At 35.6% G+C, this 2,664-nt stretch overlaps 1 protein-coding gene across 1 annotated transcript in view; it reads left to right on the forward strand.

Annotated features, from left to right (window-relative positions):
* Positions 1-2,664, forward strand: part of LOC106874043 (integrator complex subunit 3) — a 48,995-nt gene that overhangs the window by 25,085 nt on the left and 21,246 nt on the right. Inside the window, exon 12 of the mRNA XM_014921606.2 lies at positions 1,191-1,278. Within this exon, the coding sequence (XP_014777092.1) occupies positions 1,191-1,278 (88 nt within the window). The remainder of the gene's footprint in view (positions 1-1,190; positions 1,279-2,664) is intronic.

Genomic DNA, 2,664 nt, shown 5'->3' on the forward strand with positions numbered 1-2,664 from the left:
GGTGATGAGGGATAGGGTAAAGTTGCAAAAGTGGGAGTGATGGAGGTGGTCAGATTGTTTAGGGGATGAAGTTAATGAAAGATGAACAGGGGTGGGGGAGGGGGAAATGATAATAAGAATGAAAGATGGATGCTGATTGAAAGTAGCACAGAAGTGGATAGGAAGTGGTGGCTGGCAGTATAGAGATGGCAAGATGGTGTGATATGTAGTAACAAGTCCAGCACTTCGCAAACTGCTCATTTTGGGTCTGGAGATTTTGGAAGAGTTGCAGTTATCTTTCGTTTAGTAGAATAACAGCTTGACTGGATTCCTGTAGAGTCCCAGACAAGGGATATTGGAGCCCATGGCTTCCTCTCAATGTGGCCTATATCTCTGTCATTGGAGTGAGGAAATCTTGTATGTGGCTGTATAAATGTACATGTGTATGGATGTAAGTGTGTGTCTGTGTGTGTGTATGCACACGCACAAAAACAAACGACCGTTTATCTTAAAAGCTGGGCATGGTCCAACCAGGTAACTGGACACCAGTGTGAAGCCATGATATGAAAATAATCACAGGTACTTAACATAAGGTTTGGTGGCACAAACAAGAGAAACAGAATTTGGTATGCAAAGCATAAATATCTCTGTATTTTTGTGCTGTAAAGCTGCAGAAGTGACTCAAAAGCCTAAAGTTTTGTGCATGGCATGTATCAAACTTCAATGTTTGATAAGAGATTCTTACAAAAATATGTCTCTGTATATGAGAAGAAAATGGTAGTAAATATGATTGATCAAGGTCTTTGAGTCATTGATGTCTCTTTACAGAATATAATAAAATGGTGTGCCTCTCTGGCATCGTTGGTAAGGCTGGAAAAGAAAAATTCTGATAAAGGTTTGATTTCTAATTCTAGATAAATTGCTTCGTCGATGTTATTAATGCTGATAACTCATTATTGTATATTTCTGATCACAAAAGATCAATTGATCAATACACTGAATGTGTTACACTAGTGTGTAGCGTTAAATGAATTTATATCTTTGCACGTATATATTTTTTTTATTTTGCTTAAAAAAATAGAACAAAAACATTTTAACCAAACAAAGAACCCCCAATTAAATAATAGTGACTTTTTATTTATTATTATTATTTTTTTTTTTTTGCATTGTATGTTTCTTGGTTTAACATGTTGGCATTCTGTTCTGTATAGTCGAATGTCGCAGCTTCAAATGTGAAATTGAGTCTCTTTTATGACTGGCTGTTATTTGACCCTGACAAAGATAGCATTATGAATATTGGTAAGTTCTTTTAGATTATGTTCCTTAGATTTTTCTCCTATCTAGCAGACCTCATGTCTCAATACTTTACAACATAGCAAATTCTTCCGACCCTCTTTCCCCTCCCCTCCCATCTTTTTTTTTCTTAAAGTAGTGTCGTCTTCTCTTAGTCACTTTATTCATAGCATTAGAGCTATTTTAATGAGTGACTGGCAGAAATTTTACAAAGTGGGTATTTCTTTTCTTATAGAAAATTAATTGAATGAGTCCTCTCTGATATTTAGTAAAAGTAAAAAGAAAGAATCAGCTATTTATTGTTTAGCATCAAATCAGCCTTGATTGAGCCGAACTTATATAATTCATGGCATTTTGTGTCAGCCCCGATTAAGTGGTTTTTATATAATTAATGGTATTCTAGCTGTGACCACTCTCTCTTTTTGTATATCAGGGATTATATTGTCCAATGTATCTTTTATCTAAAGCAGTAGGTGTGATTTGAAAGATTTAGCTGTTGTTTTTAGCCATTTGAGTGACTGCATAAAGGTTTTTATGTTGGCTCATTGCATTTGATTGTGACCACTATTGGCTGTAATTCTTTTCTCTCTTTTTTTTGGAAACACTTTGGTCTCTTGTGATCTTTTTCTCTCATATGAGGACATGAAAATATGAGGGCTTCATTTCGTTTATGTTTTTATGAATATGAGGAGGTGAGGCAATGCCCGTAGCCTTTTGGGATCCTCCAATATTGGGAGATGAGGACAGTTGGGGTGAGGTTTGTGCATTTGGTGTTTCATTTGAATTTTGGTAGATTTGTGGCTGTAGAGAAAAAGATGGGTTAAGAAGAAGTTGCAAGATTTGGGAAAATGTTTAGTTGTGGGTTTGGAAAGTGAGTTATAATGAATAGGCTTGGGTGTGAGGTGGGGGTAGGGTTATTGATTACATTTTATATTGGATGAGGAAGTTAAAAAGACCAGAGATCATTGTAGTTTCACCAGAAAAGAAAAAAATTCAACACAGCCTGGTGTTGTGTTGGTGCTTACAGAGGCATTGTCTCAACAACACTTGTCTTGCTGGCCATGCATGGTCAGTACACTTCCCAAGTGTATTAGTAGAATTTTAGACTTAAATATGGTTGTGTTTAGTAAAGTGCTAATATCCAGTCTTCTCTATTCAGCTGTCTGTAAAGTGTTTATTGATAAAGTCAGGGTGTGGGCATTCCTATCAGTTTTCACCTAACCAATTTCTTTTTTGTTTTCTTTTTTTTTTTTTTGGTTATTACTTTTCTTATCCGTCTTTGTCAACTGATTGACATTTTTAAAGGTGAACATTAATTTGACAACTGAAAGCATTTAAAAATGTTTTGGAAATGTTTGGAAACCACCATTTGCTGTGGCTCAAATCACAAAG

Source organism: Octopus bimaculoides, chromosome 17 (genome assembly GCF_001194135.2).
Source record: "Octopus bimaculoides isolate UCB-OBI-ISO-001 chromosome 17, ASM119413v2, whole genome shotgun sequence".
Taxonomy (NCBI): Eukaryota; Metazoa; Mollusca; class Cephalopoda; order Octopoda; family Octopodidae; genus Octopus; species Octopus bimaculoides.